Source organism: Dipodomys spectabilis, unplaced genomic scaffold (assembly GCF_019054845.1).
Source record: "Dipodomys spectabilis isolate Male_0828 unplaced genomic scaffold, ASM1905484v1 ptg000119l, whole genome shotgun sequence".
Taxonomy (NCBI): Eukaryota; Metazoa; Chordata; class Mammalia; order Rodentia; family Heteromyidae; genus Dipodomys; species Dipodomys spectabilis.
In genome coordinates, this window is record NW_024870796.1 from 533,688 (window position 1) to 560,178 (window position 26,491).

General features: G+C 48.2%; 2 protein-coding genes across 7 annotated transcripts in view; both read left to right on the forward strand.

Moving 5' to 3' along the window:
• The window catches only part of Mapk9 (mitogen-activated protein kinase 9), a 40,360-nt gene extending 36,135 nt beyond the window's left edge, over nucleotides 1-4,225 (forward strand). For 3 of the 5 annotated variants that reach the window (XM_042688818.1, XM_042688817.1, XM_042688819.1), the window contains one exon: nucleotides 1,458-4,225. In XM_042688818.1, coding sequence (XP_042544752.1) covers nucleotides 1,458-1,600 — 143 coding nt within the window. In that variant the 3' untranslated portion in view covers nucleotides 1,601-4,225. Of the gene's footprint in view, nucleotides 1-1,452 lie in introns of all 5 variants that reach the window. The other 2 variants (XM_042688821.1, XM_042688820.1) reach the window with 1 other exon arrangement.
• Nucleotides 4,226-11,822: 7,597 nt separating this feature from the next.
• Nucleotides 11,823-26,491, forward strand: part of Rasgef1c (RasGEF domain family member 1C) — a 36,088-nt gene continuing 21,419 nt past the window's right edge. Inside the window, exon 1 of one of the 2 annotated variants that reach the window (XM_042688895.1) lies at nucleotides 11,823-11,885. Coding sequence is in view for 1 of the 2 variants with exons in the window: in XM_042688894.1 (XP_042544828.1) it covers nucleotides 11,849-11,885 (37 nt within the window). In the remaining variant the exon portion in view is untranslated. The remainder of the gene's footprint in view (nucleotides 11,886-26,491) is intronic. The other variant, XM_042688894.1, reaches the window with a different exon arrangement.

Below are 26,491 nucleotides of genomic sequence, written 5' to 3' on the forward strand. Positions count from 1 at the left end.
ACTTATATAAATCGCAGCAGTGTGGGAAATGCCTGTGAGACCACCCCTGGACATGAACGTCCAGTAAAACTGTGTTATGTGACGACATCTCTCACTTTCTGACATGACCTACAGGTTGTATTGGTGTTTGTATTCTATCCTTGCAACAACTACGGTCAGCTCCATTTTAGAGTCCTTACAGTGAGCTTGGCTCTTTGTTTAAAAACAAAAATAAAATAAAACAAGAAACCACCAAACGAGGGGCTTGGTAGCTCATGCTTATAATCCTAACTACTTGAGAAGCAGAAATCAGGAGGATTGCATTCCAAAAAAAATCACAGTCTCAGTAAAAAATGAGACCCTGTTTACAAATTAATGAAAATGAATGGTGTGGTAGCTTAGATGGTAAGAGCCCTTACCTAGCAAGTGTAAGGCCCTAAGGTCAAATGTTACTATTTAAAAAAAAAAAGGACAAAAAGAAGAATGCTAACATAAATCCAGGTAAAATGGAATTTGTTTTGTGTTTGTAAAATTTTTATACTTGGCTTGCCTAGTGGTAGAAATCTAATGACTAGGTAATTGTATCATTGGGAGAGACCTAGCTATCAATGGTCTTAATCTATATATGTGGATTTCTTTTTGCTTACTAAATAAAACTTAAGTTATAGTTATTTGCTTAATCCTACTTGAAATAACAGCCATACAAGTATAAGTTGCACAGCTTATTTCTTGTTAAATTTTATATTCAACATGATATGTGTCAGGTATCTAGAGGTAAAATAACTTAGCAAGAATTTAGAATTTGTGAATACAAATCTACAACTACAAACACTAAACTCTGAAAGCCTATGTATTTTTTTTCAAACCAGACTAAAAAAATACGTTATATTATGAAATCAGATAGCATCATTTTCCTCTAAAAATTAAATATCAATTTTCTGAACTCATAAACAAAAATAAAACAAATAAGAGGCCACTAATATTTTCCTTTGTGTGTTGTGTCTGCAGTATTTATTTCAGAGGTTTTTTGGTTGGTTTTTTTTTCAGACAATTCAGGTGTTGATGCTCTTCTCTGTAGAATTGGAACTTATGTTATAACTGAAATGTTTGATGACACAGGTCCTATTCAGGCTTAACCTTGTTGTCATACTTGTAGGATAAATTCATCAATTTCCTTTTAAAATAAAGGTTTTTTTTTTAAGTTAGTTAGCATGAGCATATGGGACCATCTCCATCTTTAGCCACTGAAGAGGAAGAGGCATACCACAGGGAAAGGCAGAAATACATGAAATCCTGGAGCAAAAGGAAGACTTAAGGGAAACTCCAAAAAGTACAATCGACTAACTTCTTATTCTTACAATAGCTAGGACTGGGAAACTGCAAAAGGACAGAGCCAAGAAGTGGCCTGACATCTCATTGCCTGGATTTGCAGCAATGTCGTGCCTCAGATTTTATTCTATTTGGTTTTCTTAGCACAGATGCAGCAGTAAGTAGCAACGCCACTCCTTCTCAGTCGTCATCCATCAATGACATCTCATCCATGTCCACCGAGCAGACCCTGGCCTCAGACACAGACAGCAGTCTTGATGCCTCCACGGGACCCCTGGAAGGATGTCGGTGATAGGTTGGGAACAGGAAACATCATCAGTGGAGGAATGTTCACTTTCATGGTCGTCCCAAAAATGTGTGGGAGTTGATGGAACCAAATAGAAAAACTCCATGTTCTGCATGTAAGAAACACGATGCCTTGCCCCACTCGGTTCTAATAGGATTGCCTGCCTAGATTATAAAAACAAAGCCGATTATGTCTGAAGAAAAAGTACGAGCCACACTTATAGAGATTTTGTTCAAGATCATTTCAGGTGAGCAATTAGAATAGAAGACATTTTACAAGTCGTGTGGTGATAATGGTGACAGTTTCTCCTCATCTGTATCCTGTTGGGACTTAGTGCATGTGACCACTTGCTTGGGCTTGCCCACCTGGCACTTTGGAAATCAGTATTTAATGCCAAATAATCTTCCAGGTAGTGCTGCTTCTAGAATGATCTCTTAATCCTCTTAAGTCACTTGGTGTCTGTCCAGAAAAAAAAATAGATTTATATGTATTAATTGGCCACCATCATAATACATTATCCTCTTTTATGGTATGATTCTATCTTTTGTATTTCAGAAGTATATCATTAAATCTATTTAATAAAAATATAGCTTTTTAAAAAAAAAACTTGTGATGTTTCAGGCTGAGAATTATCACTGCTAAAACCAAGACACTGTTTCCTCTAAATTGTTTAATGTGAGATGATTCCACTTTACTGCATGAAAAAATTTTCAGTTTTGTGCTGCTTAAGATGTAAGTACCCTTGAATCCTGTCTTATCTTTTTTTTTCTTGGTGGTTGGGATTTCTTAATAATTTTAAATGTTCCCTACTATTTCATGTTCTTTATCAGACACATAACACTTGGTCTCAATACCCTTTGCTCATCCACTCATTCAAGATGAAATACAAGGCCAACAGCACATTCTAACGCATTTTTCTTTCTCACTGAAAAAAAGCCAGGTCCCCTCAAAAGCCTGTTCTCCACTTTGTGGAGACAATTCCTTCTCCTAAGGGAAATCTATGATGTTCTGGAAAATTCTCCTAGAGGATAGTGACTCACTCTTGAATGCTTTCTGGTTAAAACTGCTCACCTGAAATTGATTCTTTCACTTTCTGATGTGTAAATTCTATATGAAATTCATAAAGATGCTGAGTATTTATGTGTCAATGCAGAAATGGAGTTACAATGATTACGTTTGCCTACCTGTGCTCAGAATGATTTTTCCCTCGAGCTTACGTTGTTGCAATTCATATCTTGTGTTCAGTTATTTTGAAAGCTATTTGGCCAATGTTCTATAGAATGTGTTTCTGGGAGGACCTTTAATAAGAGTTTATCTTAAGTATTATCTGAAATATATGATTCTCTGCAGCAGTTGTATCTTAACGGTTGGTCTTATCACTGGAAACTGGAACCCTTGATGGACAGAATTGATCTTGAAATAAGGAATGGTTTTATATCAAGTCACTTAGATACTTTAAGTATGAAGTGGAAATTTGAACTTGGATAGAGGCAGAAATACCTATTATGTGGCTTAGCCCTGGAGGCCTAATGTTATACCTAAGAAAGTCATCACTATACACATATGTAAACATCAAAACTCACTAAATCTGTCTTTGAAGTGAAAACCAGTAGGGAGTATTGTGCACTGCATGATCTGCCCTGAGCCATGTACAGGTATACTGCTGTCAGGCTCGGCTGGTCCCACTTACCAGGAGATACCTGAAGGTGGAGCAAGGTGCCACAGCGCAGCTTTCTGCTCACCTAGTCCTGTGTGTGTCCCAGAAGCCTGTTGTCATGAATGGAGCCTGTGCTGGCATGGAAAGGTCGCTGTCCTGACCCTCTTCTGTCAGGTAGGCCAGTGTACCTGGACCAGTCACAGAACTCCACAGAAATACCTCACCCCAATGTCAGGGTCCTCCCTCCTGAGCCTAGATTTGCCAGGGTCCTGATGCAAGGCAGATGGTTTTGACCTGATCTCTGTGGAGAAATGCTGGTATTGGATAATGAGCTGAAAAAAAATGTGCTCAACTTTTTCATCTTTTCTATTTTATTTTTGTAATTTATATTGTACACACCCTGGAAGTAACTATTTTGGACATGTATTTTTATAAACCAGGTAATTGATAGTTATCTGGGATTTGAACTAGGTTTGTTTCTTTTGTTGGGTTAGTTATTGGTCAAAAAGGAAATGACCGCTTTCCCCCATGTCTGGGTTTCAATTTCAAGTGCAGATTCTAGAGGGCAGAGTCCTGTCAGGGTAAGAGAGCAGTCTAGGAGCACTGGCTGGGCAGAGTCGGACAGCTGTGGGTCTGCAGACCAAGCAGGGCTCTGTTCCTGCCTTTGAAACACTAAACTCAAGAGCTCCAGTGCTGGAGAAAGCCCTCTGCAGGACCCCTTGCTGACGCTCAGGGTCTGAATCTGGGACACTGGTTCAATTGGAACTGAGCCCTATGTATGTTATAACAGTGGCTGGGTTTGTCTGGTTGGTTTCTGATGTAACTCCTCTGATATTTCATACTGATGGTAAATACTGGTCTGACCTTTCAGATCGCATATCTCAAAAGTAACATTGCCTAATGTTTTATAATAAAATATACTATGTGTGTTTTGATTGGTAAAAAAATAATACAGACTACATTTTAAAAGAGAATTGTATAGCATGTCCTATTTGTGTGTATTTTTAAGTGACAGTTGACTGTATCTTTTATATCACCATCTCTGATTACAGACTTAACCTGAATGTGAGTAGGTGTTGGAGTGTAATGATTTCAGTCAAGATTTGCCAAGTGTTTTCACACTGAAAGCCAAGAAACATTTTGTTTGTTCCCTTACTGAAAGTGTTCTGCAGATTCCTGAGTCTTAAGTTTTTCAGAATAATTGTAATAAGTTTATACTTCAAAACAATGCCCATATAAAACCAAATACACAAATAGCAAAACTATTTCCTCACAAATGAACCCGGAGAATCTGCCAGTCTATCTATATTTGTATTCTGTAGATTCAGGAATGACACTGTGTGCTTGTTTCTGCATGGGATGATCCACTTTCATCTCACCCCTGCTTTCAAGCACCTTAGGATGTTTGAGTTTGGTTCACTTCTTTATTCTTTATCTTAAAAGAACTAGAAACATTACAGATAGATGGCTGTCAGTATTAATTTTAAAGGTGTTACGATTGGGAAAATGCTTCTCTTGACCTTAGTCCAGGTTCCATTTGTCTATCCTGCTCCTCTGTATGCCCTTAATGGGCCTAAATATTTCATTATTTGTTGACCAAAATGGTCCATTGTAGGCAGGTGGGAGGGCTGGGGGAGTGCTAAAAATAATGTTTAATTGGCCACTTAATGTGGTCTTGAAGATTCTATTGCTACTCGTGTGTGTGTGTGTGTGTGTGTGTGTGTGTGTGTGTGTGTGTGTGTGTGTGTGCGTGTGCGCACGCGCGCTGGTCCTGGGACTTGAACTCAGGGTCTGGGCATTGTCACTAAGCTTTTTGGCTCAAGGCTAGCACTCTGCAACTTAAGCCACAGCTACACTTCCTGATTTTTTTTGTGGTTAATTGGAGTCTATCAGCCTTTCCTGCCCTTGGTCCTCAGATCTCAGCCTCCTGAGTAGCTAGGATTCCAGGTGTGAGCCCCAGGTGCTCTTACTCCTGTGGATTAACATAGAATGTTATCTTTAACAATAGTGAAGTTGTTTGAGTTTTTGTTTGTTTTCAGTCAGGGAAGTAAAAAATAAAACCAATAATGTTTCTTCTAAGTGAAACATTTAGGTAGTAGGCCTGTGGCTTAATCAGGTCTTCTGAAAACAGAATGTGATGATGACTTCAGAGAGATGTAATCAGGCCAGGGAACTCAGGCCTGTAGCTTCAAAGCTTCTTGGGAGACTGAGACCAGAAGAATCATGAACAGTCTCATCTCAACAAAAGAAGCAGAGTATGGTGGTGCATGCCTGTCATCCCAGCTATGATAGGAGTGTAAAATAGGCGGATCATGCCCAGGGCAGCCCAGGCAAGAAGCTAGTCACAGCCGTTGGGAGCCGGTTGTGTGCTGTACATTCTAGATCCAGGGTCTGTGTATTCCTCCATAGTTTGAAAGACCTTGGTCTTTTGGGGTCTTTGGAGTCTCAGAAACCATTGTGAACAGTACCTCCTACTTCTTTTCTTTGTCTTAGAACTGGAAGAGAATTTTGAATTTATTTCGCCTAGCCCCTCACCACACAACAATGAAGAGAGATGTGATCAATACAAAGCTTAAGCATACCTTACCCTTTTTTTTTTTAATGGGAACCCAGTCAAAGTCTGTACATTCATGATGTCATAGCCTTAAATATTTTGTACTCCATGAAATGAATTCATGGTGCCTGCCACGCTGCTATTATTTGTCCCCCAAAAGTGCATGGACTGGAAACTTGGTCCCAGTGTAACCAGGATGGAACTGTCAAGAGCCTTTAAGAGGGAGGGTCTTGGGGAGGGAGATGATTAGGTCTTGCATTCCCCACCCTTGTGAATGGATTGCTGTCTGGGAGGACTGAGTAGGTTCTCTCAAGACTTTACAGCTCACAGGAGTGAATGGGGTCTCCCACTGGATTAGTTACCATGAGAGTGGGTTGTCAGCCTCCCTTCTGTCTGCCTCACGTACCCACTGCATCTGCACACGCTTACTTCCCTTTTCTCTATCCCATCGTGATATGACAGAGCACCAGGCGCTCACCAGAAGCAGAGCAGATCCCAGCACCATGCTCTTGGACCTTCGGAACTGTGAGTTCAATCAACTTTTTTTCTTTATAAATAATCTAGCCTCAGGCATCTTGGCATCTTGTCTCCTGGGCTGAAGACCGAGACAAGACGCAAGTACCTGCCTTTGGGGACCTAATTCAACATATCTGCAGTGAAATAATGAATAATTAGTGAGTGCAATCAAATAATTTCATCAAGTCTATTCTCAGCCTGAACTGGAGATGAATGCTGAGGGGAATGGAAACTTTGGAACAGATGGTAAGGAAGATTTCCCCCATCCCACCCCTCCAGCTTTTTTTTTTTTTTTAGATAGGTTCTCACTAGCCCAGGCTGGCCTGCGATGTGCAGTCTTCCTACCTCAGTCTCCCAAGTGCTAAGATTGTTACCACTACATCTCCTTTTCTAAGTCAAATATTTATTAGGCTTTTTTTTTGGGGGGGGGGGGAGCCCAGTGGTAGAGCACTGCCTTAATATGCATGATGGGTTAAGAAAAAAGTTACAGAAATGTAGATCTGCACATAGTAACAGTGGAAAGCAATCACAATCTATATTACTATATCACATGCCTGCTGCAAATGGAGGGAAGCTTTTGAAAAGCTTTTTCTGAAATGTAATATACATGCAACAACTGGACGTCTTTTGAGTGGATGACTCCATGTTAAGGTTTACAAGGGTACTACATGTACAGCAGTACCTACAACACTCACCCCCAAAAACCCCCTTGGGCCATTTCCAGCCACAAACCCACAAGGACCAACCATGCTATGTGACCACTGATCACATAGATTATTAATTTGCTTTGTGATATTAGAATGGGATGATGGCATAGGTATTTGTATGTCTGTGAGTCTATCCACATTATGGAATGCAGTCCTAATTTATTTCCTCTCATTGCCATGTAGGATTTACTTCTCCTTTCCACTGCTGATAGGTATTTGGGTGGTTTCCAGTTTGGGACTTGGCAAATAGTGCTGTGCTAAGCATTTTTGAGTGTGGCTTTGGACATGCTTTTCTGATGGGAGTGGAAATGCTGAGTCGAGGCTTGTGTTCCGTTTTAGTAGTATATTAGTTTTCTGTTGCTGCCGTAACAAATTATGACACACTGAGTGGTTAAGGCAATACAAATTTCTCATCTCACAGTTCTGGAGCCCAGTTCAGATTGGCCCATGTTGCCTCTGTTCTCTGTGATGGCCCAGCCCCATCTTCCCCTTTCCTTCCATCTCTGTTGCCTTTTTTCAAGCCTATCTGATCAACTAGTGTGAGGAAATGGTGGTCAGCTGTGTTTTCTTGAGTGTGCCATTACTCACTGTCCGTACTCAAGCAAGTTCTGGTCAGAAGGGAAAGCGTGGTCTCTTGAGCCATCAGTGCCCCCTTCATCAATTATAGATATAAAATGCCGACCTTGAGAATCTGACCTTCCAGGTACCACATTTCCTCCAGCATTCTGTGTTCCGAAGGACATCCCACACGCATAGTGTAATGGGGGCATCGGGCAATAATAAAAGACTCCCAGACTGAATGTAATTCCTTACAAGTATACATCATTGTCCCACTGGGCTTACTCAGGAAGCTCGAGTTCAAGGTGGTGACAGAGGAAACCATGGCTGGAGCCCCCTGCTGTCCAGTTTGCAGCCCACGAGGCTGTCTGGACTCAGCCCTGAATTCTGCAGCCTACTTACAGCTTCTCCTCCAGTCCCACCAGATCTCTTGCAATGCCCATGAATCACCCATCGTAAACACTTACCATGTTGGCCCCAAAGAACTCTGCAAATACCCAGTGTGCCTGCTGCCTGCGCCTCCTGTCCTCAGGTTTTAGTAGTGTGTTTAGCTACAAGGTCCAGCCAATTCAGTACTCAGATCTTCTCTGCCCAGATCAAACAGCAGGTGCCCTACTTGCATGGGTGGGTTGGGTATCCCTGGTCTTTTCGCACCAGAATGTAGACCCCTTGGCTTACTTCGGTTGTATCCAGGTTCAGATTCTTTTTGTTGTCGTGGGACTTGAACTCAGGACATAGGCACTGGGGGCTCAAGCTTAGTGCTCTACCACTTTGAGTTACCACACTACTTCCAGGTTTTAGGTGGTTAGTTGGAGATTAGAGTGTGGATAACTTAGTGGAGACTAGAGATAAGATTTTTTAAAAAGTCTCATAGACTTTCCTGCCTGGGCTAGGTTTGAACCATGATCCTTAGATCTCAACCTCCTGAGTAGCTAGGATTGACAGGTGTGAGTCACCAGCGTCATGCCAGATTGAGATTTGGGTTCCACGGAACACTCATAATCTGAAACCTCAGCAGGAATTCAGGACACCTGTTCTGTAAACAAGCGCTCAGGGAAAGCTGGAACCCCATGTCTATTCTGTCCAGGGTAGTGTGGAGGGCTAGGGAATTAGCCAGCCAGGCCAAGGACCCTGGTTCTTCTGGGCCACCTGGGCACGTTACAAGTCCTCTCTGGGACCCTTATGTGGATGAATTTGTTTCCTGATGCTGCTGTTGGATATTTCCACAAACGTGGTGACCCAATATCACCCAGTTCTATAGGTCAAAACCCATCATGCATTTCGCCAGGCTACTTTCCTTTGTCCTCCTGCCAGCCCACATGAAGCCCCTGTGCTCAGACCCACAGTCACTTCCCAGACATTCAACCAATACCACACACGCCATACACCTGCCATCACACGCAATACCACACATGCAACACCCACTGCATACATATCACACGCTTGTGCTGCATGCACATGTACCATCACATGTGTGGCATGCCACCACACACACAAAGGCATGCACACACTGCGCACGTGTATACATAATCACTCAACAGTCGCTGCCCAGACCCTGCAGATAGGTGAGTCCCAGGTGTAGAAGCAATAGAAGGTGACCCTGGCCACCAGTGCTGGCTGACTGATGAGTTTCTCCAGGAGCTCTGCCCTTGTAGTAACTTTGGAGTGCTCTCGCCAGATTCAAGAATGGACGGCTAATGAGTTGTGCTAATAAAATGCTTTGGCCGGAACCCAACGCTCTGTCCTCATGGTGCTGGGATGTGATTGGTGATCCCGCTCAGCAGCCTTGCTTGCTGTCAGACTCCTGCCTGAGTCATCTGCCCCAGCCGTGCCAGGAGTTGGGGCAGATGTGCTGCCAGAGCCACACAGGCTGCTGGCGCCGCATGTCAGCAGCTGCTAGAACCCCAAGAACCTCTCTCCTTCACCCCACCGGGCTGTACCCACAAGTCTACCACCTTCAGGTGTCTGCCAAATTTCCTCTCCCTCTTGAAAGTGCCCCTGCTTCCTCGATCCTTCTGTCTTCCCATCACCAACCCTGTGGCTTCTCCCCCAGGAAGAGCTAGCCCTGGATCACACCCTCCGCACGCACGCGCGCGTGCATGCACACACACACACACACACACACACTCGGCCTGCTGCCTCTGTCTCCCGTCCACTCTCAAGGGACAAGCACCTCATCAGTCCCACCAGCCCAGTGCTCAGCGGGTATGGCAGCACCAAAGCAGAGCTCTGAGAGATGACCTTGCTAGGGATCAAGAGCTTCTGTCCTATTTTGGAGCCCTCCCCCTGCCCCTCCACCTGCCTCCTGACACCCCAGCTCCCAGCCATCTCCAACCTCTTCCACCCCCTTGTCCCCAAAAGATGTGAAGTCCAACCACACTGCTCATAGGACCTTTGTCCCTAGTCTCCCTTCCTCTCAAGAGCACTTCTCACCAGCTTACTTCCCGTTGATAATGCCAGCCCAGTCCCCATGTCCCAGGAAGGCCTCTGCCAAGCCCTGACATCTGCAGTAGCCCGAGCCCTGCTCAACCACCTCCCTGTATCGTTACTGTATGGCATTCAGTGACTGCTGAAAGAATCCTACTTGCTCTTTCATGTGTGTGTTAATGTTTCGCTTCTACTCTCTAAACTCAGAGCTCCAAGACTTGCTACATCCCTTGCTACACACACATACACACACACACACACACACACACACACGACCACCTGAGCACAGAGCAGAAAGATCAGGGAAGGCTGACACTAGCCCATCACTCCAGGGATGATCCCCGGGCACTTCCTGGCTTGAGGATGGCCTCTGGGGGAGGGGAGGGAGGGAGAGCAACCAGGGGTCCTGGGCTCGGGTGAGCTAAGAGGAAACAGATCAGAACTCTCCTGAGGACCAGCCAGCCACTGTTTGCAGAAAGTGTCCTCCACAGCCAGGGACGGCCCCGAGCAGGACGCCCTGCTGCTAGTCCTGAGGCTCACCCAGGCTCTGACCCCTCTGAGGCAGGGAGAGGTTGCAGGAGATCTCAGGGGTCAGGGTCAGAGGGCACAGCCTTGCCTCTTGTACCCACGGGGGATGTTGAGATGTGATCACAGGCAAGTCCACCCTCACGCTTTAACTGCTCCCACCAGGTTCTGCTCCTACCCTTTCCCAACAGCTTGGCTGAGTGGCCCCAGCTGTTCGCCAGGAAAAGGGCCCTTTCATAAGAGAGATGGGGACAGACTACCCTCCGCTCCTGAGTGACACCCGGTAGAGAGAGCCTGGCATTGCTGCTACGCTGGAGTTCTCTTCTACAGAGGTCCCTCCATTGCGCACCCCAGGATACCGTCGGCTGACGCTCAGGGCCTGAGCTGAGGGGCTACGGTTTGGAGTGAGAATTCAAGATGGTTCTGGGCACTGGCCTCAGGGCCTGAATTCGAGGGGGAGCATCTATGGTCCTGGCCAACCCAAATCAGCGCCCCCACTGCCTCCTGGTCTTGGCTCAGCCACACTGAGGCGAATCCCTCTGCGTGCTCCTGGCCGGTGTCTGCTTTCTCCGGGCCTCAGTTTCCTCCACTGTCTGGAAACGGGCTGGATTCTGTCATTTTGACTTGCTGCCTCTGCAGCCTTCAGGGCATGCCGGGAGCCCCGTTCGCGGCGGACCGGGGCCAGCTCCAGCCCCAGCTCTGCAGAGTGGAGGCCGGTTCCCGGGCTCACCCGAGGGGGAGGGTGGGTGCAGTCTAGCCCACCCCGCCAGGCCCCCACCCGGTGCGCACAGGATCACCCGAGTAGGACGGCCAGCGAAGGAGAATCAAGAGGGGCAGCCAGGACCTAGCCTGGAGGAAAAGAGGGTAAACGGGGTGTCTGGGGGTGACAGAGGCTGGCGGGAGAGAGGGGGGCCGTGGGGAGGGGGGGGTGCCCAGGGACGCTGCGTGCTGCTGCTGCTCACTCGCGGCTGGCGCTCTGGCCTGTGGGAGCCCTGGCGGAGGGGTGGAAGCCATCCGCCAGCCAGGGTCCCGGGCCTCGGGTTGCATGTTCGGCCCAGACCCTGAGTCCTGGGAGCCGGACCAAGGCCTGGTGGGCTAAAGCTGCCGGGCACGCCAGCCAGGTGTGTGTGTGTGTGGAGGGGGGCTCCACCCGCGCCCCTCCCGCCCCGCGCTCCCGCGCGCGGCCACGAGGGGGCGCCGCGCTGCTCCAGGCCGCTGGCCCCGCGCTCCGCGGCGCTGCGCCCGGATCGGGCGGGCGGGCGGCGGCCTGAGTCGGCGGCGGCGCTGCGGTTGGCGGGCGGACGCTGCCCATGGGCCGAGCCCGGGCTCCGGGCGCGCCGGGAGCCAGTGAGTGGTGGCGCGGCCGGGCGGGGGACGGCGGGGATGGCGGAATGAGGTGGGGAGTGGGGGGGGGGGGGACCGGGGCGTCCCCGCTGCGGGACAGAGCGCGGGTCGGGCGGGGGGCGCAGGTGCGCGTGCGGGGCGCGGGGCGCGCACGAGGCCGGCGAGGCTGGGACCCCGGCGCGCGCGGGGCGGAGGGCGGCGGAGGGGCGGGCGGCGCGGGCCCCTCCGTCACCGGGTGGCTGAGACCCGGGGCGCCTGGAAGGGGGTGGTGGGGAAAGGACCCGCCGCGGGCGGGAGACCGGGCTCCGCCGTGTGCGGGGTGAGGGTCCACCTCCCCCCCCCCCCCCTCCCGCGCCTCTCGCATGGCAGGAAAAAGGCAAACTGGACCCAGAGTCTCCGCCCCTCGCCGGGCCTCGGTTTCCCTGTCTGTGAAGTGGGGACAGCTGGGTTGGCCTGCAGTGCTCGTGCAGGAGGGAAAAGCGCGTTGGCTGTGTTGCCAGCGGAGCCGCCGGCAGGGGCCGGGGCCTGCGGGACCGTGGGGCTCTGGGTGTGTCCACTGGACAGAGACAGAGGGCAGCCTGTGTGTGTATGCATGTGTGCATCTCTGCACGTGTGTGCCTGTGCACCTGCATGTATGTGCATGTGTGTGCGTGTGCATGCATGTGCATCTCTGCACGTGTGTGTGCATGTACCTGTGAACCTGCGTGTGTGTATGCATGTGTGTCCCCATGTGTTGCTTGTGATTACATGCATGTGCATCTCTGTATGGATGTGCGTGGTTACGTGTAACTGTGAACCTGCATATGTGTGTATGCACGTGTGTATGCATGTGTGCATCTCTGTACATATGCATCTGTATGCATGTGCCTGTGGACCTGCATGTGTGTATGCACGTGTGTATCTCTGTACATCTGCACCTGTATGTGCATGTGCCTGTGGACCTGGATGTGTGTGCATATGTATGCATGTGTATCCGTGTGTGTATGTGCGTGTGTGTGTGTGTGCGTGTGTGTGTGTGTGTGTGTGTGTGTGTGTGTGTAGATGGGCAAAGACAATCTGGAGGACGTTGGGAAAGATGGGTGTTCTGGCTCTCTGCTCCACATGGCAACTTAGGCAGTGGTGGGGTCCCCAAGCCCCCACACAGAGGGGCTTCAAGGCTGTTTCCCCCCCAGAGCTGGGGAAGGATCCAGGGAAGACTATGGAATCCATTTCTACCACCCCACAAAAGTCGCCGAGGCTTAGGGAGGTGACAGGACACGTCCAGTCTCAGGACCACGAAGTGGTGGAGGTGATGTTCCCACCCAGGGAACTTGGGGCCCCTGTGCCAGGTGTCCAGAGGAGGCTGTATGCTTCACTCCCTCACCCAGGATGTCTGTTGAGCACCTACTGTGTGCCAACTACCGACTGTCCCAAGCAAGTATGAGAGGGGAAAGCCACACCAGGAGTCAGCCAAGGAAAACAAGCTATGGTGAAGTTGGGCTAGATGCTAAGTGCTAGAAAGAAAATAAATGAGAGGGTTTGGGATGGAGAGAGATGGAGGCAGTCACGGAGCCTCAGCCTGGCTAGGGACAGGGTCACGGAGCAGTGATCCCTGGCTGTCCTGTGAGTGAAACATGGAAGGAATGAAAGGGTGGATCTGATAGGGGAAAGTCCGAGGGAACAGTAGGTGTAAAGTCCCTGAGGTAGGCACAGATGTTGGGGGTGGGGGAGAAGACTAGAAGGGATAGAGCCAGAGCAAATTACTGCTGGGGTTTAGCTATGCGTCTGGGTACAGTGCTTGGTGTTTGAATAGTAAAAGGATGTTCCTGATGGCTGCAGAGGTCTTCAGGGGGCAGGAAAGGGGTGGGGCAGGGGGAGAGGCAGGGCTAGGACTGAGTGAGAAGGGGAGGGTGGAGCCAAGAGGCTGTGGAGTGTGCAGTCTACCCTTTGGGAGCCTCAGGAAGATCTAGGGTCCTGGACAGGATGTGTAGTATGAAGAAGGCAGGATCTTCTGTGAGTTCCCAGGCTGTGGTGGACAAGGGAGCCTAGTTTAAGTCCTGCCCCACTCCCAGGAAAGTGGGGCCTGGAGTTTGCAGAGGTGAATGTGGGGTGCTTGTTGTCTGGGCCCCACCTTTCAGGTTGATCTTCGCATCCTTTTGACTCTAAGTCCTAGAGAGCTGCCCTAGCTCCCACTTACACTTGGACCCACACTTAAGCTGCTGGGTGTAAGAGGAAGCCTTGGCTCAAGCCTGTAAACCTAACTACTCAAGAGGCTGAGATCTGAGGATCGCAGTTCAAAGCCAGCCCAGGCAGGAAAGGCCGTGAGACTCTTATCTCCAATAAACCACCAGGAAATCGGAAGTGTCACTGTGGCTCAATTGGTAGAGCTCTTCAGCCTTGAGCTGAAGAGCTGAGGGACAGCACCCAGGCTCAGAGGTCAACCCCCATGACCAACCAAAAAAAAAAGAAAAAGAAAAAAATAAAAAGAAAAGGAGGAGTTGAGGGGCTTAGAGACCAGAATCTGGGGTTAGAAGTACTCAACGCCACCTTGGGGTCACTGCCTTTGGAGTTTTAGTGGCCCAGGCCAAAGAACCTTTTATTAAAATTGGAAGTTAATGTTTCCATCTCCTTTGTCTCCAATGGTTTCCAAAAACATCAATATATTTAATCATTTACTTAATCTTAGAATTTGCCCAAAATACTTTCGGGACCATTGCATCTAAACCACTACTAACCTCAGAGGACTAGGTCAGGTTCAGATGTGCTAAACTTTGAGAGATCAGAATTCTGTGTTATCAGTTTGATATGTTTCCAGCTTTGTGTGTTTATTTGCATTCAATTTAGTTTTCTCCCCCTCTTTGGTTGTTGGGATATATATATATAAAAATACGCAGATGGTTCAAAACTATACAAAAGCTACCAAATCACAGCGCTATACAATTCCAAATCATTTATGCATGATGACAAAATTAGCCTGCAGATCTTCTTTGTATCTTCATATCTTTTTTTCAATTTAAAAAATATCTCCGAACACATCTCTTAAAAGAATACTTCTCACCAGTTTGTAGACCTTGCTCATTCTTTCTCATTGCAACATAATACTCCATTGTGTGGCTGTAACAGTCCATTCAACTTGTGTCCCTTGGAGAGATGTTTGGGTTTGTTTAGGCCTTTGTTATTAAAAGGAATAATAGGTGGCCTTGCATGCAAGGTTTTTTGTTTTTTTAATTTGTGGAGGTGTATCTTTAGTATAAATTGCTAGGAGTAGGAATAAATATGTGCTAATTTTGTCAAATAGTCCCAAATTCTCTGTGAAGGAGCAGCACTGTTTTTCATTGCTCCTACCAATGTGTGACTCCGTTACTTACCAGGCCTCCCTGAGTGAAAATTGAGGGACAAACAACATTTCAATGTCTTTTTTTCACTTTATTGTCTCAGACATTTACACCGTTTGATTTCCTTTCTCCGGCAGTCATCTGCCCGTGTGATTTCGTCCATTTCTATTTGATTTGGGTTTCTCTTAAGAAAGTTTCCTTGAAAATATATTTTAAAGAGATTAACGCCACATCTTTGTTATATCACCAATATTTTTGTCGATTTTTTTTCCCTTGTCATGGTGGAATTTGGTATTGAGAACTTCTTTTTGTGGGGCTTACGGATTGGGGAAGAGTCGCTGTGAGCTAACAGTGATGGGAGGGAACTAAGAGATGGGTATGGGCTATTTTATGCTCATTCTATTCTGCTCCTTTTGGGGGGAAATTTCGAGAAGAAAAGCTTGAGAAGGAAAGAGGAAAGATAGAACCTTTCTCCTACCCTACCTGGATGCCAGGTGACCTTATATGTTGGAGGACAGGCCTGTCTGAGCTGGTGATGGAATATAGCAGGACAGGGTACTGGGCTCCCCCCCCCCCCCCCCCGTCTTCTTCTCATGCGGGTGAGTGGCAGAGTACTGATCGCATTTGTTCTAGGCAGTGTGCATCTGTCAGTGACCTGCCACATGAAAACTGGTTCCGGCATGGTAACCTAATTTGCTCCTCCTTCCAGCCTCTCGCTGTTACAAAACAGAAGTCCATTTTTCCCTGGCGAACATTTCAGAACTGCCACACGCAGACACTTAAAGGACTTTTCATTATCCAAAGTGCTAATACCCCTTTGGCTCTGCTCGAGCAGAAGCATCCATTTTTCAAGCCAGGGGCCCCGGGGGACCTGCAATTCAAGTCCCCAGAGCAACCTGTCACACACTCTGGCATCTCGGCTCCCTCCACAACCCACCTTGCACACGGTCACAAAAACCCCCACTGAGTGAGGCAGATTTCCTTTTTTCTTTTACTCTTAAGGGGCTTGTCAGGATAGCCACATTGTTAGAAGTACTGAGCTGGGGGACAGGCCTGGTGTTGTCTGGAGGTGGCCACTTCCCCAGGTGACCCACCAATGGGCACCATTCAGCCGGTTGAATGGTTTATTGTCAGTACCCAGCAGGGGCTCTGGAACCTTCTCTGAGCATTCCAGGCCAGCTCACTGACGCCGATCCACCTGCCTAGTGATCAAGGTCTGTGTGCAGCGTTGACCTGCTTCTGTGAGTATGGCCATGGCCTACTGCCATTCCCACCTCCTGACTCCTCGCTGGTACATGGGATTGCTGAAGGCTGACAAGGAACTTGGGAAGGATGGTTAGGAGAGAGGGTGGGTGCCTGGTACCCACTTTGATAGGCATCTCTGAGCTCACGCAGATTTTATTTGCATAACCCTCATACCATTAGTACATCCCATGACATAAAAATAATGGCTTAATAGTGTCTGCTTCTATAACAAAATACCTGAAGCCAGGTTAACTTATACTGGATAGAGGCGTATTTGATTCATAGTTCTAGAAGCTGGTAAGTCCAAGAGTGTGGTGCTGGCATCTGTTTAGCACAGAAGCTTAATGTGGTGGAGAGCATCCCACCAAGAGACAGAGCAAGTGTGCTAACTCAAGTCTCTTTTCCTGTTCTTTTAAGGCCTCCAACAACATGATGAGGGCTCCAGCCTCATGCCGTCACCTAACTCTAATTAGATGGGGCCCTGCCTCGGGATAGGAATTTGGAGATTGAGTTTCTATCACATGAATTTTGGAGAAACACATTCAAACCATAGCTATTACCTAATAGCCAGTCTGTAATCCGATGCAAGTCAGGTTGCTTGATGATGTCCAAATTCTTTCATGGTTTTCTGTCTACCTGTTCTACCATGACTAAGGAAAAAAGTATTAAAAATCTCAGTTCTTGCTTGATGTATTTTGCAGATTTTTTATTACTAGGTGGATATGTGTTAAGGTGGTTTATTTGCTCTTTAGGAAGTGCCCCTTTGTCATTATGACATGGCTCTCTGTTTCTGTGGTAATATTCTTTGTTCTCATCTCTATTCTGATAATAATAATAACTCCATAATTATAGACATACCAGCTTTCTATTTTTCTATTTCTTATCCTTTTAACCCATTTATGTCTTTAAATTTAAATTCTGACTCTTGTAGATAATATTCATGTGGTTCTTGTTTTCTTATCCAATCTGAAAATCTTTGCCTTTTAATTGGGTTGTTTAGACCATTTACATTTAGGGTAATTATTGATATTGTTAGAGTTGAACAAACCATCTAACTATATATTTTCCTCTATTTCATATGTTCTTTGTTTCTTCCATAAATTTTTTACTTCATCTGGATTAATTAAGGGTTCTATGACCAGATGTGGGGGACACGGTAGAATTCTGGCTTCAGAAAAGCCACAGCCTTGTGGCCATTTAGATTTGAAGACAGCAGTGGCCTGTGCCCTTCAGGCCAAGCCCTGCTTTGACACATGACTTGTAACCCACAGTTCCTGCTCTTTTCAAATTCAGATGTGCCCTAAATGCTTCAGTGTGTTATTACCTCCTCAGACTAATAAGAGGCTGCCTTTTAGTGTAATTGACTGGCTAGCTTTCCCCCCAGGACTGCAGAGAGGTGTCCCACAAGCAGGCTGCCTCCTTCTGGTGGCAGCTAGGTGACCCCAACCCAGTCTTGCTCAACCAGCAGCTTTGTTCATTCCCCTCCTCCCTTCCCCTTCCCTTTTTCCTTCTCTCTCTCTTTGTCTCCCTTTCTTTCTCTTTCTTTCCCCTGCCCCCAACTTAAAAACCCCTTTCTTGGTGCACTTCTGTTAGTAAGAGTAATACAACTCATTGCAAGGAGCAAGGAAAAGGCTCAGAAATGAAGAAAAGATGATAACTCCCCTGGGTCACTGGATCTTTTATCTCCTGGTGGGAGAAGATGGAATTTCTTTTTTCTTCTTTTGCAAAGGATACTTCCTACCAAGCACCGCTTGTGCTATGTGTCTCACAGATATTCTTCCCCCCATCTCTCCCGCTGTTTCTGTAGCTGCATAGTGTTCCACACACAGCAGGACCACAGTTTGCTTACTCCTCATCTTGCTACTTCCTGTTCCTGTTGTTCTGGGGTACAGTAGTTCTTGGCCTGGATACCATTGTGGAATTCTTTGTAGAAAAGGGCAATTGTTGGGTCTAACCAAAACAGCTTTTAAGTGCCCATTTCAATCAGAGCCCCAGGTTCTCTGGGTCATCAAGTTCTGCTTGAGCATTGAGCCTTTTCTCTGTTTGTTTGTTTGTTGGTTGGTTGGTTTTGTAGGTCAGTCTTGGGGCTTGAACTCAGGGCCTGGGCACTGCCCCTGAGCTTTTCTGCTCAAGGCTAACATGCTACCACTTTGAACCACAGTGCCGCTTTGGATTTTTGGGTGGTTCATTGGAGATAAGAGTCTCATGGGGACTTTTCTGCTCGGGCTGGCTTTGAACCATAGTCCTCAGAGTCTCAGCTTCCTGAGAAGCTAGGATTGCAAGCCACCTGCACCTGGCTCTTTGTGTTTCTGAGACCCACCCCTGTCCCTGGATTTCCTTCTGCTTCTGCCATGATTTGGATAGAGTTTGTCCCCTTCAAAACCCAGATTGAAATTTGATTCCCAATGTAATAGTGTCATTAGCGAGTAAGACCTTCTTTTTTTGGGGGGGGGGGGGTCCGGTCGTGGGCCTGAACTCTGGGCCTGGGCACTGTCCCTCAGCTCAAGGCTAGCGCTCTACCACTTGAGCCACAGCGCCACTTCGGGCTTTTTTCTTTTTGCTTATGTGGTGCTGAGGAATCGAACCCAGGGCCTCATGCATGCAAGGCAAGCGCTCTACCACTGAGCCACCTTCCCAGCCCTGACCTTCTTTGACAGGTAGTTGAATACACTCTATGGAGAGATTACTGTCACTCTAGCAGGACTGGACTATGTCTTGGATTAGTTATCTACTGTCAGGAACCTCTTGTTATAAAGCCAGACTGCCTTCATGTTTTGTCTTTCACATGTAGCCCCATTTCCTTTCTGCCTTGCTACCATGAGATGAAGCATACAAGGCCCTTGTCAGATGGCCTTGAGATTCCCAGCCTCCAGAAGCAGGACTCAAAACAAACTTATGTTCTTTAGCCAGACACCGGTGGCTCACACCTGTAATTCAAGCTACTCAGAAGGCTGAGATTTGAGGATCAAGGTTCAAAGACGGCCCAAGCTGGAAAATCCATGATACTCTTTATCGCCAATGAACCACCAAAAACTGGAACTGTTGCCATGGCTCAAGTAGTAGAGCACTAGCCTTGAATGAAAATGCTAAGGGATAGTGCCCAGGCCCTGATTTCAATACCAACACAAATTTTTTTTTCTTATAAATTACCCAGTCTCAGGTATTCTCTTATGCAGCAGAAATTAGACCAAGATCACAGCTCACAGCTCACTCAGTGTAGTCCCTACTGGCTGGTAATGGAACTTTCCAGAAACACACCAGCCTCTGGAGCATGGGGTGTTAGGGTTCTTTGTTATGTGCAGAAATCCAACTCAGACAGACTTAAGCACAAAAGGAGAGTATGTCTGTTTCAGATATATGCTCCTGTAATAATAAAAGGCCCGCCAGAATGGACTTCAAGCATGGCTGGATCTAAGGTACCATCTCAGTCTCGCTAACTCTTGACTTTCTTGATTTCTGGCCTCCTTTCACAATGAGACCCCAGGTTGCTTCACACCTCCTCTCTTGATCTGAGCAGAAAGAGCAAGGCTGTGCTTCCACAGTTCAGATATGTGCACTAAAAACACCTAATGACCTGCCCAAGGGACATGCCTACCAATGAATCTGTCACAAAGTCTGGCAAGACAGCACTCCCTGAATGGTTAGCCCCGGTCTCATGCCCAGCCCAAACCATCCCGGACCAAGGCAGCTCTCCCAAAGTGACAGTGGCAGAAGAGGTTGGTTTCTCTTGTTAGAGACAAGAACAGATGCAGGACAGGTGGAAGATGTGGAGGCTGTGACCTTGGGCAGCTGCAGCAGGGCTAAGCCTTGGCCAGGGACCCCCCCCGGGGTAAACCTCATCTCTCTCTGGCACACCCTCAGGCCTGCCCGCCCTGGTCTCACTCTGCCCAGCTCCTGTACAGCCTGGCTAGGGAACAGGATAGACATGCTCCTCTGAGGATTTCACTGGGTCTGCTGGGGCATGGAGGAGCAAAAGTAGGGGACGCACCTGACCCCTCCGTGAGCTCAGCTTGAATGAGGAGTGACTATGACGAGGCCAGAAAGAGAAAGGATCAGGACCGGCTGCTGGGCCGACAGTGTAGTGTTCAGATGGCCCCCAAAGCGTCCTCTTCTGGGGTTTCTAGACGGAGCTCTGGCTAGCCTGGCACCCCTCCTCATCCTCTGAGCACCTCCCTCCCTACCCTGGTTCCCCTTCATGCTAACCAAGCCCCTGCTTGCAGCCCCTTCGTCTAGGAGACCAGGTTTGACTGAGGAAGGGTGGGCATCAGATGCTAGGCCTCGGACCCTGTGCATGCCAGAAGGACAGGCCCCTGCTTGGCCCAAAAAGCTGGCGTCACCAAGGTGGATGTTTCTATAGTCTCTGTGATGGCTGAGTCTTTTTGGAAAAAAATAATAATAATTCTAGCATTAAATCCAGGGCCCTGTGTCATTCTGGACCTGCAGAAGCAATCCCTCCTGCCCTGGCAGAGAGGTGCCCCCGGGGGTGATAGATGGGCTCCCAGGCAACCCAAGGCCCCATGCCGAGCCCAGAGCTATGGAGACAGACTGGGCCGGAAGTCATTATCCTGCTGACAGGATTGATGAGCCCTGGTGAGGCCGAGGCTTTGCGAGATTAAAGTGGGCACTTAGCGTGGCTGAATCAAGTGCTCTCCGGGGGCCACTCTGTCTGCCAAAAGCCTGCAGAGAAGGGGATGGCAGCTGCCCAGGGCCTGGCCTTTGCCTCCAGGGCCCACCTGCCCCCCTGCAAAGGAGAGAGAGGGCTGCACAAAGCTAAGTGACCCCAAATCCATCTCACCCAACACCCAGGTGCCCCTCCCACGCTGCCTCTGGGGGTCGAGCTGAGAATTGAGTCAGTAACAAGACATTTGTCACTGGCGACAGTCATTATGACGCATTTGTTTTAATGCGTCTTTAAAAGCATGCAGTTAGCACGTTAGCCCCCCCAAGCTCACAGGTTGGATGGTGAGGCCAGATGCTAATTTTAAAGTGTGAATTGACATGAGGACAGGAGGGAGTGAACCACACACCAGGAATATTCAGGCGCAGGCCCAAGAAATAGCCCAGTATGTCCCGGACCTTCTCATCCAGCAGGCCGTGAGCTGAGAAAAGGGGAGACGGGGCGGGGGTTAGTCCACAGCCAGGTTGTACGAGGATGTGCATTCAGGCCACAAATGCTGAGCTCTTTCTTAATAGACAGATCTTGTGGGGCTGAGTTGCCCAGCTCTGAGAAATAGCCACACACACACACATACAGATGCATACACACATATATATGCATGCACACACGCATGCGCACACACACACAGAGAAACAGAGACCCTATTTCTAGAAGATGACCAGAGCCTACTATCAGTCCGAGTTCATGAGAGGAACTTGGATGATGCCATCACCCCAAGTTCCATCTGAGAGATAGAGCACACATCAGGCACTCTCTCTCCCCCCAAGCCTCAATTTCCCTTTCTGTGAAATGCAGATAACCACAAACTGCTTTGCAAGAGATGCTAAGGTCTCTCCCTGCAAAGAAGTGACACACATTTAAGTTGATGACTTCATCACTTACCCTCAGTCATTATAAAATGCATGCACACATCAAAATATCACCTTGGGCTCCAGAAATATGCACAGCTAATATATATATTTGGTCATGGAGGCTGAACTCTGGGTCTGGACATTGTCTCTCAGCTCTTCAGCTCAACACTAGCTCCCTACTGCTCGAGCCACAGCGCCACTTCCAGCTTTTTTCTACTTATGTGGTGCTGAGGAATCGAACCTATGGCCTCATGCTTGCAAGGCAAGCACTCTACCACTGAGCCAACTTCCCAGCCCTATTTTATATATTTATAGATTCATTTAGATACTTATTTAGATATATTTTTTATATATTTATATTATACCATATTTATATTTTATTTTATTGTATATCATATATTGTATTTATGTTTATATATATTTATGTTTTATATTTATATATTGTTTATTACTATTAATACATAGAAATAGCAAAAATGGGAACAACAGAGGTAAAACTTAATGTAAAAACTTTGGTTCATGGGGCTGGGAAGGTGGCTCAGTGGTAGAGCGTTTGCCTTGCATGCATGAGGCCCTGGGTTTAATTCCTCAGCACCACATAAGCAAAAAGAAAAAAAGCCAGAAGTGGCACTGTGGCTCAAGTGGTAGAGTGCTAGTCTTGAGCTGAAGAGCTGAGGGACAGTGCCCAGGCACAGAGTTCAGGCCCCCGACCAGACCCCCCCCCCCAAAAAAAAAAAAACAACTTTGGTTCATGGAAGTCAAACAGACTTTAAGAACTGGAAAGGCCTTCTAAAGTCATGGAATAGAAGATAATCTTATTAAGGAAGGGGGGCCTCCATATTATCAAGCATTAACCCAAAGTGGGGGCTATTTCTTTGCAAAATTTGCCAGGTGATCCTAAATCTTGTGTGAAAATTCAAAGGTCTCTGAAGAAACAAGCTAATCTTGAATGAGAACAAAATTGGAGGACTCATACTTTCTAATTTGAAAGCTTACTCTGAAATTATAGTAAGTGGGATTCTAGTGGTTCTTGCCTATAATCCTAGCTACTCAGGAGGATGAGATCTGAAGATCACTGTTCAAAGCCAGCTCAAGCAGGGAGGTCTGTGAGACTCTTGTCCAATTAACCACCCAAAAGCCAAAAGTGGAGGTGTGCCTCAAGTAATAAAGCACCAGCCTTAAGTGAAAAAACTAAGCACAGTGACTTGGCCTGAATTCAAGCCCTAATATGGGCACCAAAAGACAGGTAGACAGACAGGGAAGAAGGGAGGGAAGGAAGGAGGGAGGGATGGAGGGAGGGAGGAAGGTAGGTCAAGATACAAAATACAAGATACAAGACAGACACTTATCCTAAGGGAATGTTAGAGAAAGCTCAGAGATGATCTGTGAAAATATTAAAAGAACTGAGTTGTACATTTCAAGTGGGTGGGTGGAAGGAAGGATGTATTAATATCATCCTCATACATTTGTATTTCTATATATTTAAATGCTTTGCAGATAGATTTGTGATCGTGTTTGTGCACATGCTTTTGGGGTGCTGGCTGTGGATAATGGACTCACTGACCCAGAGCAGAGCCCAGAACTGTGTGGAGCTGCTGAGCCAGGGGTGTGTGTGTGTGTGTGTGTGTGTGTGTGCGTGCGTGCGTGCGTGCGTGCGTGCGTGCGTGCGTGTGTGTGTGTGTGTGTGTGTGTGTGTGTCCTAACTTTTCTGACAAGGGCCAGGGGTGTGTCCGTGTGTGTGTGTGTGTGTGTGTGTGTGTGTGTGTGTGTGTGTGTGTGTGTGTGTGTGTGTGTGTATGTGTGTGTGTGTGTGGCCTAACTTTTCTGACAAGGGCCTTCTCTCTGCCTGCTGGACATTTCTAAGGAAAGTCAGAGCAAACAGTACGTTGCTTTGTTTTATCGCAACATCGATGACTTCATCTTCCTTGTCCTTCCCAGAAAAGACAGTGACAAATTTGTTAAAGTTCAGCTATGTGAGAGCCTCCTCTTAGAGCAAGAATGAGAAATATTCAAAGCCACTTCTTGGATTCTCCGAGTTATTTTCAGCTACTTTTCAGGTCCCATTTGCGCTGTCCCTGGGCCTTCTTCACGCCCACACCATATGCCCTGGGGCTCCGTGCTGGACCTGCCCTCCATGGGACAGCCCACTCAGCCCCTCAGTAGCCTCCATCTCCCCGTTTTCTGAGATCATCTCGTGGGTCTGGGCTTCCCTACATCTGTGCATCCAAGTGATGGCTCACCACGAATGAAACATCTGTATAGATCGCCACTCATTTCTACGTTTAGAGGAGAAATGAATCTCTCTTTCGTCTTGGTTTTCTTTCACTTACGATTTCTCCGTACAGACATCTTGGGCTAGAAGAAAATGGCCCTAGGGAGTGGTGTCCACATGGCTGTCTCTGACCGAACATCTGGTGTGGGAGGGGGGTATGGTGAGAAGCTGGTCTCCAGTGTGACCCCTGCTTTTGTGTCCCATCTCTTGTCCCTCTGACAGCCACAGAAGACTCGGTCAGGAGTGGGGAAGGAAGGTCTGGTGGGCCAGGGTGAGGGGAAGGACTCCTTGAGCTGGCAGCAACCTAGCATAGAGGCAGTACCACTCAGCTCCAGCCAAGCGATGGTGCCATGCAAGGCCCAGTGTGGCCAGCTCTTCAGAGCTTTCTAAGGAAGAAAGTCACTTATCATTCTGAAAGCCCTTCATGGATACATAAAGCCAGCAAATCCACAGCTTTCAAAAAGGGATCAAGCCGGGCACTGGTGGCTCATGCCTATAATCCTATAGCTAATCAAGAGGCTGAGATCTGAGGATCGAGGTTCACAGCCAGCCCGGGGTAGGAAAGTCCATGAGCCGGGCGCTGGTGGCTCACGCCTGTAATCCTAGCTACTCAGGAGGCTGAGATCTGAGGATCGTGGTTCAAAGCCAGCCCGGGCAGGAGAGACCGTGAGACTCCTATCTCCAATAAACCACCAGAAAACCGGAAGTGGCGCTGTAGCTCAAGTGGTAGAGCGCTCGCCTTGAGCTGAAGAGCTGAGGGACAGCGCCCAGGCCCAGAGTTCAAGCCCCACGACCAACAACAAAAAAGGATCATGCAGCCCACACAGGCCACCTGGCCACTGGGTGTCACCTTGGTTGACTTAACCTGCAATGATCATCAAGTGGGTGTTTAACAAGAGCCCACCGAAGCTGGTACAGAAGAAGAAGGGTATATGGGGCAAGAGAGCCAGCCAGGGAAAACAGCAGACCCTGCCAGGGGACACATGTGCCCAGAGGGCTGTGCTAAGGGTGGAGGAACCTAGAAAAGGAGCTGTGACCCCCCAGGATGGGGGTGGGCAGGTCTTTCAGGGGAGGACTTTGGCCAGGCAGTCTGACAGAAAAATCCATCCAAGAAAGAGGGTACTCAGGAACAAAGGAAACAAGGGAGGAACAGGCAGGAAAGGCCAGAAGTGGAGAGGCCACCACCCTGAGGATCTTGGGAGTGAGGAGGGAAGGGTGGGTGGGCTCCAGCTCTAGGGTAGAGTCTTAGGTGAGACCCTGGATGAAAAAGAGAGCGTGGACTTGGCTCTTTGCTGGCAGACGGTAACACCGTGGCTGAGGCTTTGCGGCTCTGTGGCTTTGAGTTGTGTGTGGGGGTAGAGTTGGTGATGAACAGGCAGTGCCGGGAGGTACATGTATTGCAGACTCAGCGTTCTAACTGCTGGGGGACCCCTGTTCCTCCACTCCCCGTTTCCATTTCTTTAGCATGATCCCCAGACTACAGCTGGACCTTAGAGTCAACACTCAGAACAAAGCTCAGAGCAACACTAGCAGCAGTGGAGGGCCAGGTGGCCCGGGCCTAGGAGCTTCCTCGAGGTGGTAGCTAAAGGACTGGGAACTGGCTGGGGTGATCATCCATCTAGGCAGGACGAGGGGAACCTGCCTGGCTTGGAACGTGCAGTGGCTGCCTTTCTCCACTGGGCCTACTCCGCTGGTCCTCCTCACCCATCGAGGGGTGAAGTGGATGGAGCAGGATGTGGGCAGGACAGGAAGCACCCGACCCTACCCCGGACCCATTGAGAGAGTGGGTCTTAGGAGTCACATGTGTGGAAACTGAGGCTCAGCCAAGGGAAAAGCCAACCCATAGCCAGTTGGGGTGAGTACTGACCCCCTAGAAGGGGCCTGCACTCTGTTTTTGTTCTATAAAGCAGGGCCCTGAGTGCCCCCCCGACCCCGCCCTCAGGCTTACCCACAGTCTGCGAAGAAAACAAAGTATTTATTTTTGCCAAATGGCTCCCTGTTCTCAAAAGTGCCTGCAAAGTGTTTGTCAGGAGGTGTGGGTGACTCATGCCCACACTTGGAGACAGAACTGGGCTATTCTTGCCCCAGACTCTGGGGAAAAGTGGGGCGGGCGAGCCTGCAGGTGGTGTGGATGGAACCCACACCCAGTGGTTGTCGGCCTGGTTTTACAAACCCCTAGGCCCAAGAGGCAGGCTTGGGGGGTAGCGAAGAGCATCCGTCATGGTTATAGGGTGTTTCTCATGGGTTAT